Below are 24290 nucleotides of genomic sequence, written 5' to 3' on the forward strand. Positions count from 1 at the left end.
CCTCTCTCTTTAAAAAATTCAATAAACTATTCTTTAAAAAGTTAATATGTTTTACACAAAAACTTGCAAACACATTTCCTTTGTGTATTCATCTGCTAGTTCTCCCAGAATCACAATCTGTTGGCTCAATATGTCCTCAGAATTATAAAGATGAAACAAGGTAAAACTGCATTTATGACCACATTCCACATAACGAGTGATTCCCTTACATTTCAAATCTTACCCAAAAATACTTTATTTTTGGGTTAGCTTTAGAAGACCCTAATAATCTCTAATCATATGTGTATTGAAAAAGCAGTTTACAGATAAGGCAGTCTATGTTTTATTTCTGAAAAGGAGTTGATAGTCAACATCTATTATTCTTGGGGGTAAAATATAGCACAAAGGAATGTCAGTGGGCCGAGGAATAAGGAGAGAGAAAATATAAAGTTAGAATTTTTTCTTCTTAGTTTCCATTCCCTCTGCTCTTATTCTCTTTCCTGATTGATCTTTGTCTGGTTTGTTTATCTCTTCCTGCCCCTTTTCTGTGATGTCTTTTCTCTAGCCTTGGTAAATGTCTTTCACTCTCTGGAAGTTCACTAAACATACCATTTCAACTTTCACACTCGGTGAATAACTCCCAAATGTGCATCTATTGTCCTGACTTCTCCAAGACTCACATTTTTAAGTGGCTGCCTAGACACTTCACTTCTCCACCAACCCCACTGCTCTGGTTCAAGGTCCATTGCCTTCCAGAACGGCTTCCTATCTACCATCTCTCCTTTCTCCACTTCTCCCAGCCCCTGTCTGTCTAATCCCACTTCCACAAAGCTACCAGATGTGTCTTCCCAAAACTTGGAGATCCCTTCATCTTAAGAAGTAATGTCTTAGAATGGCATTCAAGGCCTTTTAAGATCTGACTTCAGACTAAATATCCAATCTTAACTCCTTCCACCTCCACTTGGCTTCCCTCATTCTGGCTCCAGCCACACTAAATCAGTTCTTGGGTCCCTAATATCTTCTAGGAACTTCTGCCCTCCTGCTTTTGCTTTGTTTTCTTCCACATGATACCCCTTTTCTTAAAAATCAGTCAAAATTTTTCACATCAGCAGAACTCCATGGTTTCCTGGTTTTTTTCCCTTGAGTCTATGAACCACCAATTCCATGTATTATATGATGAAAGGGTTGTCTTAACAGAGTACAAGCACAGACCAAAAAAAAAAAAGACCAAGTTACATCAAACTTACGAAATTCTAAGTTGCTAAAATTAGATCAGGCTTGTACTAAAGGGCACAATGGGTGACTCTCCTATGGGGCAATGCCCTCCCCCTCCTTTTTTTTAAGCCAAAAAGGAAAATAAGGGGGTAGAGGGATGTTAGTTCTTTTTGTTGATTACAAAACACCTGTTCTCTCTTTTGCATACATACCCTTACACAAATGCTTCACTGATTGGCAGTCTTGGGCACACGCTCATCATATAGAATGCAGGAGGAGCAGAGGCTACACACTGTCACATTCTGGAGTTTCACAATGCCTGAGGCATCACACACTTGATATCTGTTGCGGAGGCGTCATGTGGGTTACCTACTGACTGGCGCGTAAACTTCGTTTGAACACATGAGTCATTGAAAACGAGGATGTTCATTTACTTGAGAACAGCTGTGCCATCATTGCAGAAGCAGGAAGAGGAAGGGACATGTGTGCATGATACACTAACAGAATCCAGCTTAAACAAAAAGCTTACCATGCTTGGGGAAATGGAAGACACACTTATCCTTTGCAATGACTTTAAGTACTTTACATAGTCTACCAAGCAGTTAAATGTTGTCAATCACACATAGTCAGAGGGATGGCCTCTGGAATTATCAGTTTCCCCTCTGCTTAAACCAGTTTCCCCTCTGCATGGGCAGGCAGGTGAGCAGTTGGGAGCCAGCAATCCTGGATTGTGAGAGGGATGTCCAACTGCCCATTTAGGCCCGATCCTACCGGGATCGGGCAGTCGGACATCCCTTGAAGGGTCCCAGATTGGAGAGGGTGCAGGCTGGGCAGAGGGACACCCCCCACCCATGCACGAATTTCATGCACCGGGCCTCTAGTATCTTAGAATAGCAATTCTCCACCTCTTTCATCTCATTGCATACATAAACACTAATTACTAAAATTCTGCAGCACACCAAAAAATAAATATTTTTGCCAATCTTATTTTTTAAAATAGTTATAATTTTGATTCATTCACACCAGACAGCTATTGTTGTGTTGGCTGTTGTGAGTTTTTTATTTGATAATCTAAGGGAAAAATAAGTCAGTGCATGTTTTAAAATTGCTGAAAATTACTATCTTAGAAGAAGTGGAATTGTGGAATTATAATGTAATAGGTCTTCAACTTTGCTACAAATTGCCAAATTGTTCTTCAAAGTCACTTAACTAAGTTTTCATGATATTATACTTAGAAATATAGATGACTAATCTTGTGGCTTTCAAACAAACAAGCAAAATAATCAAATCTTTCTCTTCTATAGAGTTATATTAAGATGCAAGGATAGCCCTAACCGGTTTGGCTCAGTGGATAGAACGTCGGCCTGCAGACTGAAGGGTCCCGGGTTCGATTCTGGTCAAAGGCATGTACCTTGGCTGCGGGCACATCCCCAGTAGGAGTTATGCAGGAGGCAGCTGATCGATGTTTCTCTCTCATCGATGTTTCTAACTCTCTATCCCTCTCCCTTCCTCTCTGTAAAAAATCAATAAAATATATATTTAAAAAAAAAAAAAAGATGTAAGGATAAAAAGTTATGGTATGCTTGTAAATTTATCCAGAATCATCTACTTTCTATAAAGTAATTTTTATTCTGAGAACAAAAACTGTACTCCATATGTCCAATAAAACAGTGTCAATAAATAAACAAACATATTTGTGGACCGTGACTGAATCTTGATTCAAACAAAGCCATTATAAACACTTTGAAACTTTTAGGAAAATTTATATATGGGCTGTGTATTAGATTATATTATGAAACCATTCAGTTTGTTAAAGGGATAATAGCATTGTTGTTATTTTTAAAGTCCTTTTTTTAAAAATCCATGGAAAGACAAGAAATCTTATGTCTGCATTGAATCCTTCAGCAGAAAATAAGAAGTGAGCCCTAACCAGTTTGGCTCAGTGGATAGAGCATCGGCCTGCGGACTGAAGGGTCCCGGGTTCAATTCAAGTCAAGGGCATGTAGCCTGATTGCAGGCACATCCCCAGAAGGGGGTGTGCAGGAGGCAGCTTGTCGATGTTTCTCTCTCATCAATGTCTCTGGCTATCTATCCCTCTCCCTTCCTCTCTGTAAAAATTCAATAAAATATATTTAAAAAGAAAATAAGAAGTGATAGATGAATCAAGTGTGGCAAAATCTTGACAAACTTTGGAGTTCATTATACTATTCTCTGTTTTGGTGTATGTTTGAAAATTGTTATCATCATCATGACCGTCATCAAGCATACGAATTGCTAAGAGAGATAGACTGGTAAAAGCAGGGTAAGACAATTGGCCTGAAAAAGGAAATCTCAACCTCTAGCCTTTCCATCTCATAACCGGATTATTTATCTCTCTCAGGTAGCTAGACAAGTTCCAGTATTTTAAAAGTGAGATAACACATGCCGAAACCGGTTTGGCTCAGTGGATAGAGCGTCGGCCTGCGGACTGAAGGGTCCCGGGTTCGATTCCGGTCAAGGGCATGTACCTTGGTTGCGGGCACATCTCCATTAGGAGGTGTGCAGGAGGCAGCTGATCGATGTTTCTCTCTCATCGATGTTTCTAGCTCTCTATCCCTCTCCCTTCCTCTCTGTAAAAAATCAATAAAATATATTTAAAAAAAAAAAAAAAAAAAAAAGTGAGATAACACTGTTTTTTCAGGGCTTTATCCCCAGTAGGGGGCATGCAGGAGACAGCTGATCAGTGATTCTCTCTCATCATTGATGTTTCTATCTTTCTCCCTCTTCATTCTTCTCTAAAATTAATAAAAACACAGTTTTTAAATGGCCTGCCCAAGATTAAAATGAGTATAGAAAAATTCCTCAAATGTCTGTCACAAACTATTATCCCACATTTTGTGTGAATTCAAAAGATTTGATTAATGTCAGTGTAACCAATGTTATACAGGTATCAATATTGTGAGTCAAGTCTTACAGAAAGAATTCCAAAAATAAAATTACTGCAGAGGGAAATGTTAAGCACCCTGTTTTCTCTCTAAATAGGTATAACTTCAGAAGTTTCACCATAGCATTTTCTCCTCTGTGTGTGTTTGGGTGGGGGAAAAGCAGGGACTTGAGGACAATAGATACAGAGCAGAAGAGAAATTTAGCATAGGGGCTTAATTAACAGTAGGTCACATGACCCAAAATCTTTAAGGTGCAGTGCCTGCTGGAGTAGAGTACAGTGGAGGACCTGAGGAGGTGGCATACATTTCTCACTGCCCACAGCACTGAGTCAGACCAGCAACACATTCCAGAGAACATTGCCAAAATGACTAAGCCACAGGCCCCATTTATTTGTATTGTTTGTGACTCATACAACCCCAGGCAAGGGCAAAGAGAGGTCTTGATTCCTAACTGTTGACTTTTGGTTGGTGAACATTCAAAATGCCCTAGTATCATAATGTAATTATAGTGGAATTAATCTTGATCATGAAAAGGACATAATTAATTACATTCATTACAAGTGTGGTAGGCAGCTAGACAGACATGAGCAGAGTAAGGGTGATAGGCCAGGTACAGAAGATCACCAGGGTGGAAAGCCCAGGTGCCTAGCAAAGGACAATTATAGGGTTGTAAGGTGGGACAACCGAGGATGACTTTTCTTTTTTTTTTTTTTTTATAAATCTTTATTGTTCAGATTATTACAGTTGTTCCTCTTTTTCCCCCCATAGCTCCCCTCCACCCGGTTCCCACCCCACCTTCTGCCCTCATCCCCCACCCCCACTGTCCTCATCCATAGGTGTATGATTTTTGTCCAGTCTCTTTCCGCACCCCTCACACCCCTTTCCCCCTGAGGATTGTCAGTCCACTCCCTTTCTATGCCCCTGATTCTATTATATTCACCAGATTATTCTGTTCATCAGATTTTTAATTCACTTGATTTTTAGATTCACTTGTTGATAGGTATGTATTTGTTGTCATTTTGTTGTTTATAATTTTTATCCTTACCTTTTTCTTCTTCTTCCTCTTCTTAAAGAATACCTTTCAGCATTTCATATAATACTGGTTTGGTGGTGATGGATTCCTTTAGCTTTTTCTTATCTGTGAAGCTCTTTATCTGACCTCCAATTCTGTATGATAGCTTTGCTGGGTGGAGTAATCTTGGTTGTAGGTTCTTGCTCTTCATCAGTTTGAATATTTCTTGCCACTCCTTTCTGGCCTGCATAGTTTCTGTTGAGAAATGTGCTGACAATCGTATGGGTGCTCCCTTACAGATAACTGTTTTTCTCTTGTTGCTTTTAATATTCTCTCTTTGTCTTTTGCTCTTGGCATTTTAATTATGATGTGTCTTGGTGTGGTCCTCTTTGGATTCCTTTTACTTGGGGTTCTTCTGCCCTTCTTGGACTTGTAAGTCTATTTCTTTCACCAGGTGGGGGAAGTTTTCTGTCATTATTTCTTCAAATAGGTTTTCAGTATCTTGCTCTCTCTCTTCTTCTGGCACCCCCATAATTCTGTTGTTGGTACACTTGAAGTTGTCCCAGAAGCTCCTTACACTATCTTCATATTTTTGGATTCTTTTTTCTTTTTTCTTTTCCGGTTGGGTGTTTTTTGCTTCTTTGTATTTCAAATCTTTGACTTGATTCTTGCGATCCTCTAGTCTGCTGTTGGATCTCTGTATATTATTCTTTATTTCAGTCAGTGTATGCTTAATTTCTAGTTGGTCCTTTTTCATATCCTCGAGGGTCTCACTAAATTTATCGGCCTTTTGTAGAAAATTCTTGAAAAACCTTATAACCATGGTTTTGAAATCTATATCCTCCATTTCTTTCATTTGTGACCTGTTTCTTTGTCTCCGCATTTTGGCTGCTTCCCTGTGTTGATAGAGTGGTTTTGTGTGCTAGGTGTCCTATAGGGCCCAGTGGCTCAGCCTCCCCTGTTACCTGAGGTGGACACTCTTGGTGCACCCCTCTGTGGGCTGTGTGCACAGTCTTGTTGTAGTTAAGCCTTGATTGTTGTTGGTATCACTGGGAGGAATTGACCTCCAGGACAATTGGCTGTGAGGATCAGCTGTGTCTATGCTGGGAGAACTTCTGTGCTGGAGACACCCTTATGAGGCAAGACTTGCTTCAGTGGGGCTTTGGTGCTCACTGAGTCTGCCGCCTGAGTGTGTCCCTTATGGATCTGAGGAGTTGTAATCTGGATGGTCCCACTCTGACCCCTGGGTACACTGGCTCTTGGATCTCCAAGGAGGTGCTAATTTAGCCTCTGCCTGAGGCCACCCAGCAGGAGCTACAGAGAGATCTTCCGATTCCTCTTCTTTGTTTGGGGTTTGGAGGTACCCAGATGAGGCCCAGCTGTGAAGCAATCCAAGCTGTTGTGGGGCCTTGGGCCTTCTTTTGGATGTTCTGTGTCTCTCTGACTCAGCTGCAGTTTGTTAGGTAATTTTAGATTTCAAAGGACCAGGCCAATCATATGCAAAAGCCTCTGCGCACAGCTTGGGTGGGGCGGGGGCTCAGGGCAGAGCAAACAGCAATGGCTTCCCATCAGCCCTGCCCTAAGAGGCCCCCGGGTCTCAGTGTCCCTTGGTAATCGCTGCAAGCACCTCTGAGAGAAAGCCGCCCTGGAGTTACGCCTGATGCCAGACAGTCCAGTTTGTCCCCGTATGAGTCTGGTTCCCCAGAGTCTCACTGGGAACTGGAGTTCAGAGCAGTCAGGAACTTTTGTCTCCCTTGTGATTGAGAAAGCCAGCTGCGTACTCGGTTACCAGCCCTTTCCGCACACGTGCGCGCCTCCGTACCTCTGCACTTCACTTCTGCAGCTCCTCTGAGTCTCAGTGTGCTTTTCTCTTTCCTTCTAGTTGTAGAATTTCCATTCAGCCAGCCTTCCTGTGGTTCTGGATGATGTCTGTTTTGTCTTTTAGTTGTAGTTTTGAAGTGGTTGTGCGAGGCAGCAAACTCAGGTGTTTACCTATGCCGCCATCTTGGTTTCTCCCTGAGGATGACTTTTCCTCCCCTAGCATATAGCTGGTCATGAGGTTTGGACCCCAGGCCTGACCTTTCCTTAGAAATAACATCTAGGCCTCAGTTGTATTTCAGCCCCAGGCCCAAAAGAGCAACAAAACCAGCCATAGCTGACCTCAGGACCAGCTGCATTGAATAATGACCCCCTGCCCTGGTGCCAAGCAATCAATCAGTGGAGACCCAGACCCAGAAAGGACACACCTGGAAAGCTGCTGAATATTAAGATCTCCCCCAGGGACCTCCACGAAAATCTCCACCCTTAAAACCCTTAGGACAGAGGACCCAGTGCACTCTCCCTCCCGTGAGCGCGCCCAAGCCATTTTTTAAAAAATATATTTTATTTATTTTTACAGAGAGGAAGGGAAAGGGATAGAGAGTTAGAAACATCGATGAGAGACATCGATCAGCTGCCTCCTACACACCCCCTACTGGGGATATGCCCACAACCAAGGTACATGCCCTTGACTGGAATCGAACCTGGGACCCTTTAGTCCCCAGGCTGACGCTCTATCCACTGAGCCAAACCGGTTAGGGCCCAAGCCCTTTCTTTTCCTTTCTCCTTCCCCCTCCCCACAAGCACTTTACCATTAGCTTCCTCACTTCCAAGCTCCAAGGACCCTTCCTTTACCTCTATAACTTGTTTCCTAAGCCCACTTTTAGGAATTACTTTTTCTACACCTGTGATTTATAAATAAATGTTCTCTTATAGTTTGGATCTTGGCTCTGAATTCTTTCCTGGCCAGAAACCAAGTACCGAGGTTGCTGAACTCAGGGCTGGTCTGACCCCATGGATCTAACACCCAGTGCCATTCCCACCACCTACAACACAAGTAAAATCAAAATTACTGTTTCAAGTTTGGTAGTGTAAGTCCTGAAAATCAGTCAGGTACCCAAAGAGTGAGGCTTGTGGCTATTCATAGTCAAATGGTCCCTGGCACTGTTCACAACAGAGTAAAATAAAAGTTGCTAAAATCTCTGTCAGTCCATGTCTCAGGGTCTGAAGAGATGCATTTGTGTTTTGGCTGAAGTGGTGAAAGTTCAGCTGATGCAAGGAAGCAAAAGAACTTTCTCTCATGTTAGCCTTCTAGCACATCAGCTCTCTGAGAACAAAAATTAGGATAGAGGATAAAACTATATTCCCTACCAGAGCTGAATGTTACTTGAAGGGAATAAAAACACTGAACTTCATCATTGTATCAACAATGAGGAAAATTCCTAAACCTAGAAGAGGAAGGTGTAATAATAGAGCTTCTTAAAGAGATCTTACTTACCATCATATCTGAAGCTTAATAACTTAGAATGTTTTAATAGAAGACACAATAGAATATGGCTAAAGACAGAAGAGAATTATTTAATCACACAGATAATATTTCCCTAGGTTCACTTTTCAGTTGGCTTATTCAATAAAAGCACAGATGAAATATAATGCAAGGGGAGGGAGACTTTAAGTGTTTCCAAAAATGTGCTCCACCAAGTAAAAGAGCAGCCAAAGGAATTTGTTGGTGCAGAAAACAAATATAACTATTCCCCTGTTTAGTTCATCTCTTCTTCTCAGCTCTACAAAGCTATCATCGGCCCAGTATCATTTAGATAGACACCTCAAAATTGCTCCCTCACTACTGGGAGAGAGCTTTGGCCTGCCTGTGACCCTGGCCTAAACTTTAACCAGCTCATCTCAGGTTTGTGCGGTTGTTGGCTGCAGTACAGAGACATGATGCTCCGAATGCAGAAGATTGCACCAGCCAGGCCAGTGCTGTGTGTTTCATCACCCTCTGCCAGTCATCTAGGATTAAAATAATCAGGCTAACTCCAAACACCAGGATGCATCAACAGAGCACACACCCTGGAACAGAGCTACCTAAGCAGGACGTAAGTCAGGATGGGAGCAAAGCTGCATACCATGAACAGTTGTGGGATTAACAGAGAGGAAAGCTGCACATGCCAGAGCCTAAGTCAGATCTCACATTGTCCTTTGCTGATGCACCTATTTTAGCATTTATACAGTGGCCTGTTGGATGCCTGTCTCCCCACAGGAACCATGCCTCAATCACCTTTGGATCCCCAAATAATCCTAGAAGGATCCCACTTGCGGGTAGCAAATGCTGAACAACTGCCACTCTTTCACTTCCACTTCCACTCTTTCCTGGAGGTACCTTGGGAAAGTTAAGACCGAAAATAGAAAAGACAGATGCACAACAACAAAAAATCCAACATGTGAAAGTATTCACTTTCAGATAGGCTAAAAAAACTAAACCAAGGCTACTGGTCACCCTCACCTAGTGACTTTTTGAGCCTCTAACCTACCAATTGAAACACCTTGTGCCCTTTTAAATTCATAACCCAAGATATGAACCACCACTGCCACCACCTCTATACATAGGGCCCCATAAACGGTCACTCAAGATCAATGAAAGCCCAAATTCTCACCAAAGACAACAGAAAACCAGCAATAAAGTGTGTCCTCTCCTTAAAACATAAGGACACACATGAAAAAATGCACCCAACCCAGAAAAACAAAAAATAAGTAGATCTGCTCTGAGAGAAAGATATCTGGCACTACAAAGAGGATATCCAATCTTAGTATAAATATTTTCAGTAATAATACTTTGGTATTTAAGTAGACACCACAAAACTCTACTAGTCGCTTTACTCATTTGAACATAACAATAAATTATACAAAAATAGACAGATGTTTTCATTCAAATAAGTTATTTTTTTTAATAAAATTTCTACAACTCCTCTTAGACAAGCCTCCAGAAGATAAACTCCTTCTAGTAAAGTGTTTAACAGTTTAACCTTCTTTAATCCCAAATTAGATGGGCACAAAATTCTTTCAATAATTATTTTTGAAAAATGCATAAAGACTTAATCTTGTAATTAACTCTAGTGATTCATTTCTTACTAATGTTATAGCCACTACTCCCATAGAATTCTACTCCCCTATGAAGCTGCTGTCTTAAATAATTCTTAAATTTTTTTAAAAACGTTTTCTTGGGGATAAAAGCAAAGCACACCAACAGAAGCAGAGACTGGTTAAATCCATTGATTTGTTAATTCACTTCTAACAAACATTAAACAAGTTTCATTACTGCAGGCCTTTTCTGAGCCTTTGTTACTGTGCAACACTACTCTCCAAAAGGCAGGTGTAGTATGTGGTGATTCCCAAGCTGATTTCACGGGAGAGTTGTTTTTGTTGTTGTATTCCATGTATCATCAATTAGCTTTTATCAGGAAAGAGTATTCTGAGGAACAGAATACTTTGAAAGCCACATATTAGAATCTACACTAATAAAAGAGAAATATGCAAATTGACCATACCTACATGACACCCACGAGCCAATCAGGAGTGAGTATGTAAATTAACCCAACAAAGATGGTGGGTTAATTTGCATACACAGGCTCGGAGCGGCTGGGCGAGGCGGGCCACCTGCTATGAGGGGGAGGGCGGAGGGCAGAGGGAGCTACAGGAGTGGCGCTCTGGCCGGAACGGAGAAGACTGAAGGCTCCGGCCAGAGCAAAGTCTCCGGCCGGCAGGAGCAAAGACGGAAGGCGGCAGCCAGAGCGAAGGCCTGGGTCCTGGGTGCCGGAGGAAAACCAGTGCCAGCAGACAGGGGAAGGAAGGCCTATTGCACGAATCTTCGTGCAACGGGCCTCTAGTAGTGTTAATAAAACCTGAAAAATAGGTTTAATTCCCAGTTTAGTCCAATTACCTTTTTTTTTTAAGCCATTGACTACATCTTTAAAACCATGAACAACCACCTTTAAATGCATGCCTTTACAAATACACAGGTAAACTAGCAAACATTACCTCCTTTACAGTAACAACTCATTCAACACTCAAGCAGCTACTATTTTGAAAAGAATTATGAACAATCCTACAGAATGCACTACTCTATGCATATTACAAGTTCAAATTGAGTAGATGTAAATGGGACATTTTATATCATCATATTTTGGATATTTTAACCATCAAAATGAAAAAAAAGACTCACCAACAGAAGCTGAGTTTTTAAGAACTGACTCCTTTTGGACTCCTTTTTCAATTCGTAATGTGGCCCACTGTTCAAAAACAAGAAGTATTAATTTAAACTGTTCCATAGACACAGTATAGCATACTTAATTATGCTTATTCAGAAGTGAAATTAAACAGTAAGCCTTAGTGTTACTTGAATTAAAGAGATCCCCCAGGGAATCTCTGATGTAGCACTATTCCAAGTCCCAGGTATACTCTTCTCTTCTGATAATGCCTTAATGATAAGAGGAACAGATCACGTTTACTCCATTTAAATCACTCACACACAATCTGGTATCACAATAAATTCTCCTTGAAAAGGTGGTGAAGCATGTTGGGCAAGAGCAAAGGTTATGGCCTTAAAACTACCAGGGTTTGCCCTGGCCAGTGTAGCTCAGTTGGTTGAGCATCATCCGGTAACCAAAAAGTCACCAGTTAAATTCCTGGTCAGGGCACCTGCCCAGGTTGCAGGTTTGGTCCCTGAGTGGGTACAGGAGACAACTGATCAATGTTTCTCTCTCACATCAAAGTTTCTCTCTCTCTCCCTCTCCCTTTCTCTCTCTCTAAAAAATCAATAAAAACATATTTAATTTTTTTTAAAAAAAAAGACTACCTGTGTTCAAGTTACTTAATCCCTCTAGGCCTCAGTCTCCTCATATGGAAAGTGAAGATAATAGTTCCTATCCCATAGGGTTTGCTATGAGGATTAGATTAAATTAACACATGTAAAAACTCAGGGCCCAAACTATAGCTATTATTTTCATAGTAAATTAGGCATTCAAGGCTCAGATGCACTCAAGTCTAATTGCCTGCATCAACGATAAGCTTGAAAAGGAAGACAGAGTGAGACTTGGAAAGCTGGAAAGCAATCAGTGAAGTCGGTAACTAAAGAAATAATATGCCCAGATGGTCACTTATGTTTTAAGATACACAGAAAAAATATTATAATTATGAGTAACCAGGGGTTTGAGAGAAGTTAAGAACAGGAAAAATCAACTCCCATTTTGCTTTGAATGTACATAGGAGTATAAAGAAATATACCAAGATGTGACTTGCTATTTTCTTCTTTACACTTTTTTTAATGCATTTTCAACATTATCTACCATTAACATCATAGTTCAAAAACTACAAGTTGGCCCTGGCCAGTGTGGTTCAGTTGATTGGAGCATCATCCTGTGCACCAAAAGGTGGCAAGTTCGATTCCCGGTCAGGGTCAGGACACATAGCCAGGTTGCGGGTTCGGTCCCCAGTCGATTGATGTTTCTATCTTTCCCCTCCTCTCTCTAAAATTAATAAAAATTGTTTTTTTTAATGTGCTAAAAAAAAAAAAAAAGAAAGAAAAACTACAAGTTAACCTTGTTGACAGCATTCCAGAAAATCCCAATGGTTATTTTATCTAGTTTAGAAAGGAGCCATTAAAATATTATTTAGATTATTACAATTCCAGAAGTTAACACTGGCTAAATTGACTGATTTGGGGTGGGAAGGGGGGAGCCGAGGAGGGAGAGGTAAAATGCATTGTAATAATTATAATTAGAACTTAAGCACCCTCGAGGAACAAAAAGAATTTATTAAATATGTCAAGACGTATATCTCAATTATTGATAAGCTCAGAGGGATAATTCAGAGAGATGAAAATAAAATTTCAAATAAATAAGCAAATAAACTGATAAAAAATAAATAACCTAAAATATGTACATGAAGGTCGAAGAGTAAGGCATGATCTGACTATGTCAGGACCCTTGCACAACATTCCAAAGAGCCAAGTAGGAACATGCCATTTGTGCTTAGAGAACAGCCTATAAATAGATGCTAATCTTCCAGGCTTCAAATGTCAAATCACAAATTATAATAAGACTCAGTCTTAATCTGGTTACATCTTTTTCTCTTCCTTGAAAACTTAAACTCTATACCTCCCACGTTTTCTCAATAGAGGTAAAAGTTTATTACTATGTTTTTATTTTTAATTTTTTACTTATTGATTTTTAGAGAGGGGAGGAAAGAACATCAATTTATTGTTCCACTTATTTATGCATTCATTGGTTGATTGTTGTATGTGCCCTGACCAGGGATCAAACCCACAGCCTTAGCACATCAGGATGACGCTCTAACCAACTGAGTTATCTGGCCAGGGCTCTACAGTTTTTCAATTTAAAGCTTTGTACCTATTATCATTGTAAGTAGACCACAAATATGATTAAAACAAAATATTGTAAACGATCAATCATTATTAGTCTTGGAGCTCAGTTTTCTTTTATGGTAGGCATTTGATTTTATATTTTATATAAATAGTAATTACCTTCAACTAGGACAATTATTTCATGATGGAAAATATTGGTATTTTGTGGTTGTTATGGACTAACTTGTCCCCCCCCAAATTCATATGTTAAAGCCCTAACCCCCAGTACATCAGAATGTAACTGTATTTGGAGATATGACCTTTTAAAAGGTGATTATGTTAAAGTGAGGTCTTTAGGGTGGATACTAATACAATCTGCCCAGTGTTCTTATGAGAAAATTTATCCAAACAAGGAGATACCAGGGAAGCACACACACAGAAAAAGGGCTATATGAGGACACAGCAAAAGGCAGCCATTTGCAAGACAAGGAGACAGGCCTCAGGAGAAAGCAACCTGCCAACACCTTGATCTTGGACTTCCAGCCTTCATAACTGCGAAGAAATAAATTTCTGTTGTTTAAGTCACCCAGTCTGTGGTACTTTGCTATGGTAACCCTAGCAAACTAACACAGAGGCATTGCTTAAATAGGATGATTTGCTACAAAGAACTCCATTTTCTGTCACCAGACAAGGTTCAGAGTACATAACATCTCCTGAAATGGTAACACCCAAGGTCTGTCCTACCAAATGCAATTACGGTGTTGAAGACTAGCAAACTTTAAGGTGGGAGAAGTTATTTAATGTAACAGGGAATTTATACTGGAAAACCATTTTCTTCCTTGGGCTTCTTCTCCAGTGAATGTGAAAATGTGCCTGCTCTGCAGTCAGACATACAAGCATATGAATCGCAGTTCTGCCACTTTCAGGCTGTCACCATCTCAGACAAAATACTTTAACCTCTTGGGGCCTCATTATCATCTTCTCTAAACCTGGGACAATTACCAAGCATTGTTATAAAGATTGAAGAAAATAATCTACCTTTCCAGGGATGCAAAGCTGGTACAATATTCACAAATCAATAAACATGATACATCACATAAACAAAATGAAGGATAAATATCACATAATCATATCAATACATGCAGAAAAAGCATTTCACAAAATCCAGCACCCTCTTTTTTTTTTAAATATATTTTATTGATTTTTTACAGAGAGGAAGGAAGAGGGATAGATAGTCAGAAACATCGATGAGAGAGAAACATCGATCAGCTGCCTCCTGCACACCTCCCACTGGGGATGTGCCCGCAACCAAGTTACATGCCCTTGACCGGAATCGAACCTGGGACCCCTCAGTCCACAGGCTGACGCTCTATCCACTGAGCCAAACCGGTTTTGGCCAGCACCCTTTTTTGATAAAAACTCTCAGTAAAGTGGGAATAGAGGGATCATACCTCACCATAATAAAGGCCAAATATGACAAACCTAGAGCCAACATTATACTCAATGGGCAAAAACTAAAAGTGTTTCCCTTAAGATCAGGAACAAGACACTCTTATTCAACACAGCACTGGAAGTCCTAGTCGCAGCAATCAGACAAGAAGAAGAAATAAAAGGCATTCAATTTGGAAAGGAGGAGGTTAAACTCATTATTTGCAGATGACATGATAATGTACTTAGAAAACTCTAAACACTCTACCAAAACCCTGGCCATGTGGTTCAGTTGGTTGGAGCATCACCCCATACACCAAAGGGAGGCAGGTTCGATTCCCAATCAGGTATTAAAAAGAAGAAAAAGACTCCACTCAAACACTGTTAGATTTAACAAAGTCACAGGATACAAAATTAACATCCAGAAGTTGATGGCATTTCTAAACACTAATAGTGAACTCTCAGAAAGAATAAATTTTTAAAAATCCCATTTACTATTGCAATGAAAAAAATAAAATACCTAGGAATAAACTGAACCAAGGAGGAAAAAGACCTGTATTCAGAAAACTGTAAGATATTTAAAAAAAAGAAATAGAGGAAGACATAAACAAATGGAAGAATATTCCATGTTCATGAAAATGGAGACTGACATTAAGAGAAACAAAAAGAGTCTTCTAGACCAGCATGGACAGTGCCCCATATGGATGAATCAGAGGCAAAGAAAAAGGCTGAAGGCAAAGTGAGAAAAAGGAAAGGGGAAAAGCAAAGCAAAAGCAGTGAAGGTGGCTAAGGGTTTGGCTTGGTTAGACTTTTAAAAACTTGAAAAGTACCACATGGGACAAATCTTTGATTAGAATTTATACACCTATTTCAGCTTCTATCAAATGAAAACCTTGTTTCCATTTTTTAACTGGGCCTTTTTCTTCAATTCAAACCCAACATAACACCTCAAATTTGTTTTAGGAATTTGAATAAAATATTTCCTTTGAAAAAAAATTCCATGTTCATGGGTTGGAAAAATTAATATAATTAAAATGTTCATACCACCCAAAGCAATCTACGGATTCAACACAATCCCTATTAAAACACCAAATGCATATTTCATAGATCTAGAACAAATGTTCCAAAACTTTATATGGAACTAAATAAGACCATGAGTAGCCTCAGCAATCTTGAAAAAAAAGAACAAAGTTAGAGGATCACAATACCAAATATCAAACTATACATATATCAAACTATACTACATGGACATTGTAATCAAAACAGCCTGGTACTGGCCCAAGAACAGACATATGGATCAATGGAACAGAACAGAGACCCCAGAAATCGACCCAAGCCATTACTCTCAATTAATATTCGACAAAGGAGGCAAGAGCGTACAATAGAGTCAAGACAGTCTCTTCAATAAATAGTGTTGGAAAAATTGGACAGGTACATGCAAACAAAAATGAAACTAGACCACCAACTTACACCATACACAAGAATAAACTCAAAATGAATAAAAGACTTCAAGTTGCAAAACCATAAAAAATCCTAGAAGAAAACTAGGCAGTAAAATCTCAGACATCTCACGTAGCAGAATTTTCAGATACATCTCCTATGGCAAGAGAAACAAAGGAAAGAATAAACAAGTGGGACTACATCAAACTAAAAAGCTTCTGCACAGCAAAAGAAACCATCAAAACAATGAAAAGGTAACCCACTATATGGGAAAACATATTAGCCAATGATACATCTGCTAAGGGGTTAATTTCCAAAATATATAAAGAATGTATACAACTCAACACCAGCAAGACAAACAATCCAATCACCTCATACCTGTCATAATAGCTACATCAACAAATCAACAAATGACAAGTGCTGGCGAGAATGTGGAGAAAAGAGAACCCTAGTACACTGCTGGTGGGAATACAGATTGGTGCAGCCACTGTGGAAAACATTATAGAGTTTTCTTTAAAAATTAAAAATGGGGCTGCAGTTTGACACAGTAATCCCACTTCTGGAAATATAGCCTAAGAATCCTACCTGAAACACCAATCATAAAGAATGTATGCATCCCTATGTTCATTGCAGTATTATTTACAATAGCTAAGATCTGGAAACAGCCCAAGTGCCCATTAGTAGATGAGTGCATAAAAAAGCTGTGGTACATTCATACAATGGAATACTCCATGGCCATAAAAAAGTAGACTCGCCCTAACTGGTTTGGCTCAGTGGATAGAGCGTCGGCCTGTGGACTGAAAGGTCCCAGGTTCAATTCCAGTCAAGGGCATGTACCTTGGTTGCGGGCACATCCCCAATAGGAGGTATGCAGGAGGCGGTTGATCGATGTTTCTCCCTCATCGATGTTTCTCTCTATCCCTCTCCCTTCCCCTTTGTAAAAAAATCAATAAAATATATTTTTTTAAAAAGAAGAAGAATCTCTTACCCTTTTGACAGCAGGACCTGGATATTATGCTAAGTGAAATAAGCCTGTCAGAGAAAGACAAATACCACTTATATGTGGGATCTAATGAACAATATAAACATGAACAAAATAGGTCCAGAGGCACTCATGCATGGGACAGACTGTCAGATCTCAGAGGGGAGGGGTGATGGGAAGAGATTAACCAAAGAATATATACACATATATGCATAGCCAATGGACAGAGACAATAGTATGGTGAAGGCCTGGGTGGGGCAGGGACTGGATGGAAGGGGGCAAAAGTGTGTGTGTGGAAGCGGGGTGGGGGGGAGATGGGGAACATCTGTAATACTAACAATAAAGAAATAAACAAATAAATAAAGAAATAGATAATCTATCCAATGATCACCACATGCCTTTTAAAATGATGGGAAACTTAATTGGTGGACAGAAAAGAGGGTAACGGGAAAGAATAAGAATTAAAACAAAAGGCAGGAATTGTCTGCTCTGAGTACATATGCTAACCTATCAAAGATCTGAAGGTAGGTTAAATTTTAGCCACATGAAAGAAAACAAAAAAAGACCAGACTTTTTTAATTCAAACTCCAAGAATTGAGCGCCTACTATGCATCAAGTGCTTTTATTCACCTCTCCTCATTGAATCTGCATAATAACTCTTGGAGGCATATTCCTATATACACAAGTAGAAACTAAGGTCGAGATGGTTAGGTAACCTGTCCAAGGTTACAAGGCCAGAAATTTTTTTAAAAAAATATATTTTATTGATTTTTTTTTACAGAGATGAAGGAAGAGGGATAGCAAGGAGTTAGAAACATCAATGAGAGAGAAACATCGACCAGCTGCCTCCTGCACACCCCCTACTGGGGATGTGCCAGCAACCAAGGTACATGCCCTTGACCGGAATCGAACCTGGGACCCTTCAGTCCGCAGGCCGACGCTCTATCCACTGAGCCAAACCAGTTAGGGCAAGGCCAGAAATTTGAAAGAACTTGTTCATGCTTCCATCTTATTCCTCAAAAACTGAGGGGGAATAAAAAAAAAAAAAAAAAACGAACAAATAAAATTTAAAAATCTATAATAATAAAAGCATAATATGCTAATTAGACTGGATGTCCTTCCAGATCACCTTCTGGACGAAGCCAGGGCTACGAGGGAAGCCCAGGTCCCAGGTGCTGGAAGGAAGCCGGTGCCGGCAGCTGGGGGAAAGAAGGCCTACTCTTGCACAAATTTTATGCATCAGGCCTCTAGTAAATAAATAAAAAAGTTGAGGGGAAAATTTAATAACATTCCCCTACCTTCTTCTTCTCCATTAATCCTTTATTCTCTTCCCATTCTTTATTTCCCACTAATCTTAGGCCAATGAATTGCAACCCTTCAACACTTTCACCTCCATCATTAACCTTACAATTAACTTTCATGGTTGACAACAGCATTTTTCAACCTTTAATCTATGCTCCTCTCTGATAAACATGAAAACTTCACACACACCTTCTAAAGTTTCAGATAAATACACCCCACCATCTAGATGGATCACTCTCTACACACCATTCTCTCAACCAAAATTTTACTTTTCATAGTTTACATTCCTAAAACAATTTTCCCAATATAATGTAACATCCCTGAGAAATTATTATGTAGCCCTTGAAAACCACTAGTTTAGAGAATCACTAAGAATTCAAGCCTTGTCCTCAAGTGGCTTGCCATATCAGGAGCTTATGCACACATCTATATATATAAAAGGCTAAGTGACCATCCAGCCAGCCGACCGGCCAGTACATATGACACGCACTGACCACTAGGGGACAGATGCTCAACACAGGAGCTGCCGAGCTGCTGTGACTTGGCAGCCACCGTTCTCCAGTGACGCACCCTGGAACCAGAAAGGAGGGAGCCTGATTCCTCCTGGGGCCTGCGCGATTCCACCTTCAGCAGTGGGTTATGTTGTTGCTGGGGCATTATCAACCCCAAATCTGGTTTACTGCCAAGCTGCAGTTCTAATTAATTTCCTTTCAATGTGCACAAATCCATACCCCGGGCCACTAGTATAGAGATATTCAGCAATGCACAAGGCAGCATGCAGTAGGAGCTCAATAAAAAATTATTACCTGAAATGATAAGCAGCTAAGAAGGAGTTAGAGAAGAGCTGGGTCAGTTACTTGACAAATAGCAATTACTACAATCAGCTATTCAGAAGGCACCCCACACACATTTAAAATTCCAGAATTTGAGTTTATGGCCATGAAAAAGCCATCCATTGTCAACAAAACTTAGAAAAGTAAATACATAATGTACAAAACTAAATGACCTTTTAAATAGTATGTAGGTTGTAACCTGGGAAACTTGAGATTTTTCAACTTTCAATCAAAAAGCCCATAGAATGTTCTTGGGACTGGAATGCAAAAGAAACAACCAAATCAGCTGCAATATGCTAAGGAATAATGAGTAACAGGAAAGGCTGGACCTTGAATGGAATCTACAAAAAGGCAGGGTATTTGTCCAGAACTCAAGATATTCTAATCCTGAACACTAACAAAGATGTTCTAATACTAAACAACCAGTACAATTTTTAAGGGAACTATTCCTATAGTCAGAAAAAGTAATCCCCTATGCTAATCCCCGCCTAACAGAAATGTCTTTGAAACAACTACTGCTGTTCTAGTGGAAGGATGGAAAGCTCTGGGTTGCCACTTTCATCTCCTGTGCCTAAAGCAGATATCGCTGTGGGATCGCAGCTCTTTCCTGATGTGCCCAGCTTCTTCCAAACACAGACGCTCCAGGCAACTACAACCAACAAGTCAGAGTTGGCTCACAAAATGAATCCCCATCCTAATTCCATATATGCCAAGCATCTCCCTGACCTAATAACTTAGTCTTGGCAAAGAGGATGGTTCCTTATGCCACCTCTACCTGGTTTCCAAGCCAAGTGATGTATCTCCCACAACAATTCGAAAATTGTTCTTGATAGTTTGATTAACAGAGTACAATTCTGAAAGTCTCTTCAACTCTAGATGGACAAAAATGAAAACTTAAGGTGCAACCAAACTGAAGGCCAGATCCTGGACTGGCGATATCTCTTCAAAATATAATAGTTATTTGCCAGGCTGACAGCAATTGCTGTTCTCTCTCCAGGACACATCTTTAGCTGTACCTTGAATTACTGAAGCAAGAAACACAGGAGTCAGCACCCGGAAGCCTGTTTGTGCGATTTACCCTCACTCTATCCTTACTTGGGTATAAATCCCAACAGACATTGCTGTATGGAAGAACAGTTCAATTATTTCAGAGTTCTGAGAAAAAGTGAACACCAGCTGAAGAGGATCCTGTGCTATAAAGAGAATATCCTGAAGAAGTCAAATAGTAGGAGGCAGCTAAGACATTCACAGCTTGGTGTGACCACGTTCAGAGTGTGAAGTCAGTAAGAAAGCCCTGGCCGGTGTGGCTTGATTGGTTGGAGCGTCGTCCCCTACACCAAAGGTGGTGGGTTTGATTCCTGGTCAGGGCACATACCCAGATTGCTGGTTCTATCAGGGTCAGGGCCCGTGTGGAAGGCAACTGATAGCCAGAGGCAACTAAAAGATTAGATAGATGATATAGATAGATAGATAGATAGATAGATAGATAGATAGATAGATGATAGATAGATAGATAGATAGATAGAGGATAGATAAATAGAGGAGCCACCCTGCAGGCTGGGTTTCATCCTGAGACAGGAAATAAGAGCAGAAAAATGAGAACCCACATTAGAAGTTAGAGAAATGAGGATGCTAGACCCTAAATAATATTATTATTCTTTGATTAGCAGCCAACACTTACATGGCACCTAACATGTCTCAGCACCCTTCTGAGATGTTTGACATTTTTTTAACATACTTCAACAAGCCTGTGGAAATCAGCATTATTGTTCCCCCTGTTTGATAGATGAGAAAAATGAGGCTTCCCTAAAGCCTGGTATTAAGAAGCAGAGCTGGGAGTTTGGTATCATATCTAAGCAATCTGTACCCAGAGGCTGTACTCCTAACCACTAGGCAGACACACCCTCTCATTAGTTATGACCACTTCATTCAAACTACTGAACTGGGTCTCAAATTCCTCAGCTGTATAAAAGGGGGATAAGTGCCCCCCTATCTTCCAAGGCTTGGGGGAGCAGATGCTGAGACAGTGAGCAGGAGGAGAGCCCTTGTAATTTAATAATGCCATGTATAAGACGAAGCTGCAGCCGTCACCCACGGGGCCCACCTGCACCAAATACCTTTCTTTGCAGAATTTGGAAAGAGGAGTGTAGGGAGAGCAGAGGTCAAAGACACATGTTTAATGACATTTCAAGTGCCATCAATTAGATAAAATTTCCATGACTTCATTAAAATATAATCAGATTTTTTTTCTACCATTGAGCAATTGGTTTCTTATCTTGAGCATAAACCTGATGCCTTAGTATAGGAAAGGACCTCTGAAACCAGAGGCTGTAAAAACTTCGGAGAGTGAAGTGACAGCGGCACTGCGTGACGGATATAAAGAAAGCCAACGACATAAAAGGCGGCCGCACTGTTAATCTATCAGTAAAAATAGTAATAACGGAGCACCGGGTAGGGTAGTTCTGCCTCCAAGAAGAGGAACAATAGAGTGGTCCAGGGGTCCCAGCCACGATCTCTCCAGCTCTGCAGAAGCTGACTTGAAGCTACTGCGGAGGATAAACCGAAACGCACACCCTGCGGACCACTGACCTTCAGAACTGGCCCCCCCTAAACTGGGCTCTACCCTCGGTCCCCACCCCAGACTCTCCCTGAAGCCCTCCGAGGTGCGGGGACACTCACCTCTAAAGTTTTCACCAGGATCTTCATGTACATCTCTGAGATGCCCAAAGACACCCCGAAGGCCGAAGGCAGGAGGATGAGGCCGAGCACCAGCGTCAGCCAGGTGAAAAGGATCTTCCCAACCAGCTCTGCGCCCTCCATGGCTCTGCGCACCCTTTCGGGAGGGGTCCCGGCGGAGGTCCGAGCGCAACGGCTGTCCCTGTTCCCAGGCAGTGGGGCGGCAGCTCCTGGAGCAGAGGCGCGGAGCCCGGCCCGGGAGAATCAGCGCTGCCACCTCCCGGCACTCACCTCTGCAGGGGAAAAAAGAGAGGAAGGAAAAACTTTCAGAACCACGGCAATTTCCTTCCTTCCTTCCTTCTGGGGCTCCTCCTGCGGCGGCCGATTAACTCTTTCTCCGCTGGAGACCCAGACCAGCGTGGAAGCCACCGCACGCACGCAGAGCCGGTAGCACCAGCCAGGAGAGGCGAGCTGGGGTGACCCCGCGGCGCCTGGGAACGCGCCCCACCCGGTGCCTGATTTCCTCTGGGTTGCGATCGCGACAACTCAGCGGGTGACTCACGGAGGCCCTTGGGGAGTAAGGATCCCTGCGAGCGTCCGCACTGCACCACACCAGCCTCCGTGGGAACTGGCTCCGGGCAGAAGACTGTACTGGTGGCTGGCGGCGCTCCGCCGCCCGAAGCCCTATTTCTGCGCGCCGCCCTGGCCCCACCTCCTCCGCCACCCAACCCGGAGCACCCTAGCTGGACAGGCTCCGAAAGCGAGAGCGTCGCAGCCTCCTGGGCGGCCTCGTTTCGTCCCTTTGCCCCGCCTCCCCCAGCACTCTCAGCGAGAATCCCTTGAGGAACAGAATTTTCATCTACAAAATGTTAGCATTTTCTCCACCACCCCCAAACAAACTACTATGTGCCCGGACGCTTGTGAAGGTCTTGTTTGTGTGGGCGTAAAACAACTTCTTGCAAGTACATTCGGGGAGAGCGAAATGGTCAGAGCGCTGCGAGCTGCGGTTTACCCCGCTCGCAGGTCTCCCACACCTTCCCCTCCGTCCCCAACCGAGCTGAGCTTTCTAGGGCGGGGTGAAAACTCTCTCCACGAGTCGCCTACACCACTCAGCTGCTGTCTCCCTGGCACAGAAATTTTTCAGCTGAGGCTCGCTCTCTGCCTGGAGTAAGAATCCAACCACAGATTCCCTTACTGTTCACGCAACACTCCAGCGCACTGGGAGCTGCAGAAAAACGCCAGGCTGACGCAGGCCTTCACCAAGCTGACAGCGCCTCCTGGGTATTATCCCCCGCACTGCTGCAGTGCTAGCGCTGATGAGAACAAGGATGGCCAAAAGCCTATGGGTATTTACTTCACTGCGGTTCATGCTTCTTAGAGACATGATCTGATTTTAAGACTGAACATGATAATCCGGATGTTGGGAGCGCAGTAGATAAGAAAATCCGGCTGCCCAGGTTTTCCAGACCATCACTGAATGGGACCAAAATCTCATACAGGTCTCTTTCCGGTGTTATTTCAATCTGGAAAAACTAGGAGGGCCAGCAAACTGAATGGAAACTGTTGATAGCAGATACGGCAGAGAAAGTTGCCCGTCCCCAGGGCGTGGAGGAAGTGGGAAGCAGAAGGGAGGAGGCCAAGGAGGAGAGAAGTCAAATTGCCAAGAATGTAAATGTTTGTCCTCTGCACCTCCTGCCAGTTAGGTATCATAACCCCCACACACACACTGAGAAGGGGGAAATGATAACTTGGTCATAAAAAAAAAACAAGTTATGAATGAAGACGTTCAAGCACTTGGTTTCTCAAAATTAAATGTGGTCTGCCAGTTTACAAAAACAAGGACAACACAATTGCTGAAATCTTTCAAAACCAAAGTGCCCCCCCCCCCCACACACACACACACACAAATACAGTATAGAACCAAAGGACCAGGACATAATTTAAGCATCAGAAGCCAAGGGCCTATTGTCCAGAAAGATCCGGAGTTGGTGCCCCTTACCATAAATGCCCAAGTTCCAAGATCCGCCCCACCAGCACTTCTGTATACCTGTTCCCTCTAACTCCTTAAAGTCCCTTAACCTAGTCCAGTGAGCAAGATGGATTTGAGGCACCATTAGATCTCCCACCCTCTCTGTTGGCACCTTCTCAATCAATAAATCTCTCCTTACTCCAAACTCTTGATGTTTTGAGTTTTGGTCTTTTGAAGCATTGGGTTTATAAACTTTGGTTAGCTAACATATTGAAAATAAAAAACCTCATTATCCTGCATTAGGGAGGGCCTTAAATCTAAGTTGGTAAGTGTCTTTAAAGAGAAGGGAAGAAA

At 41.7% G+C, this 24290-nt stretch overlaps 1 protein-coding gene across 3 annotated transcripts in view; it reads right to left on the bottom strand.

Moving 5' to 3' along the window:
* Positions 1-24290, bottom strand: part of GPAT3 (glycerol-3-phosphate acyltransferase 3) — a 77202-nt gene that overhangs the window by 34019 nt on the left and 18893 nt on the right. Inside the window, exons 1-3 of one of the 3 annotated variants that reach the window (XM_080647011.1) lie at positions 22530-22782; positions 21971-22260; positions 11168-11234 (exon numbers count right to left, since the gene is read on the bottom strand). In XM_080647011.1, the coding sequence (XP_080503137.1) occupies positions 11168-11234; positions 21971-22111 (208 nt within the window). In that variant the 5' untranslated portion in view covers positions 22112-22260; positions 22530-22782. Of the gene's footprint in view, positions 1-11167; positions 11235-21970; positions 22261-22529; positions 22783-24290 lie in introns of those variants that run through there. The other 2 variants (XM_080647012.1, XM_080647013.1) reach the window with 2 other exon arrangements.

The sequence above is a fragment of the Plecotus auritus genome (assembly GCF_963455305.1).
Source record: "Plecotus auritus genome assembly, chromosome: 1".
Lineage (NCBI taxonomy): Eukaryota > Metazoa > Chordata > Mammalia > Chiroptera > Vespertilionidae > Plecotus > Plecotus auritus.